This window comes from Halyomorpha halys, unplaced genomic scaffold, assembly GCF_000696795.3.
Source record: "Halyomorpha halys isolate HHAL.00 unplaced genomic scaffold, Hhal_1.1 Scaffold79.1, whole genome shotgun sequence".
Classification (NCBI taxonomy): Eukaryota; Metazoa; Arthropoda; class Insecta; order Hemiptera; family Pentatomidae; genus Halyomorpha; species Halyomorpha halys.
In genome coordinates, this window is record NW_027113124.1 from 189,841 (window position 1) to 191,036 (window position 1,196).

A 1,196-nucleotide genomic window follows, 5' to 3' on the forward strand; every position below is an offset into this window, starting at 1 on the left:
TCTAAACATAGCTAAAATAATATTTCAAAATCAGACCAGTTTTTGCAAAGAAACAAAGATTGGACTTTATTAGTGTTACTTATCCCCTTTAACTTACATTGTTATTATAAAAGATAAAGGGCTTTTGGAAGAAGACTTTATGTTTCGTTCAAATTAGAGAGTTGTTTGGGCGCACAGTTTTAGCAAAAAAAAATTTACATTTTTGGTAAATTGTGTCAAGAGCGATTTAGCATAAGGTATCCGATTTGGTATCAGAGGCCGAAACCCAATAAAAAAAATATATTTCTTCCCAACTATTCCCACACGTTCCCCTCCTTTCTTTTCTTCCCACCTCTTCTTCATTCTTTCAGACTGCACTCTTCTTTCTTTCTTACTCCATACTCTTCCCCTTCTCACCTCTTTGGCACACACAAGGACCTTTATCTTCCTTAATTTTTCCCTATGTTCATCTCTATTGAAGCAGTCTCGACTTGAGATTCCTAAATTTCCCGTTCCTTTCTTCATCTGCCTAATGAATTCCCGCCCCTTTATATCCCTAAATTTTCCGAAAGATCTCCCTATTAATGCTGCTAGGGTTCATCCTGACTATATGACCGTAGAAACGCAGCCTGCTTAACCTAATGTCTGTTTCCAGGTCATCCATTTCTCTGTATAATTCTCTGGTAGACCTCAGCCTATATCCTTCTGGTAACTTTGCTGGCCCATAAATCCTCCTCAAGATCTTCCTCTCTATTCCCAAAAGTTTCCTTAAGCTAGGAAGAGATGCGGTCTCTATTCCATACAGAATAACTTGTTTAACAACCGCAAAGCTGAGTCTTTCCATCATGACCAACCTCTCCTTCATATCCTCTCTCTCGGACCCATTATTACAAATAATTTCCCCTAAATACTTGAAGCTATTTGTGATTTCCCCATACTTTGTTTTATCTGTTTTTTCCCAAAAGTTTCCATCCGTAGTCATCAACTCCGTTTTTTCGAACGATATTTGCAAGCCGAGTCTTTCAGCTATTTCTTTTAGGGTGTTTAAGTTCCCTATCGCACCATCCACAGATTCCACCAGGAGGGCCAGATCATCAGCATTCGCCATGAAACTTACTCCGACGTTATTCTTTTTGGTTCCTAATTATGCCCCCGCGCTATTTTTGACCCACAACTCCTTTATTACTTTATCCAACACTACATACTAAACCAGGCCA

General features: G+C 38.9%; 1 protein-coding gene across 1 annotated transcript; it reads right to left on the reverse strand.

Moving 5' to 3' along the window:
• Positions 1-535: 535 nt before the first annotated feature.
• Positions 536-1,087, reverse strand: LOC136796601 (uncharacterized). The gene has a single exon (XM_067050762.1). It carries the CDS (start codon positions 1,085-1,087, stop codon positions 536-538), a length of 552 nt encoding a protein of 183 aa, XP_066906863.1.
• Between the last annotated feature and the right edge of the window lie 109 nt (positions 1,088-1,196).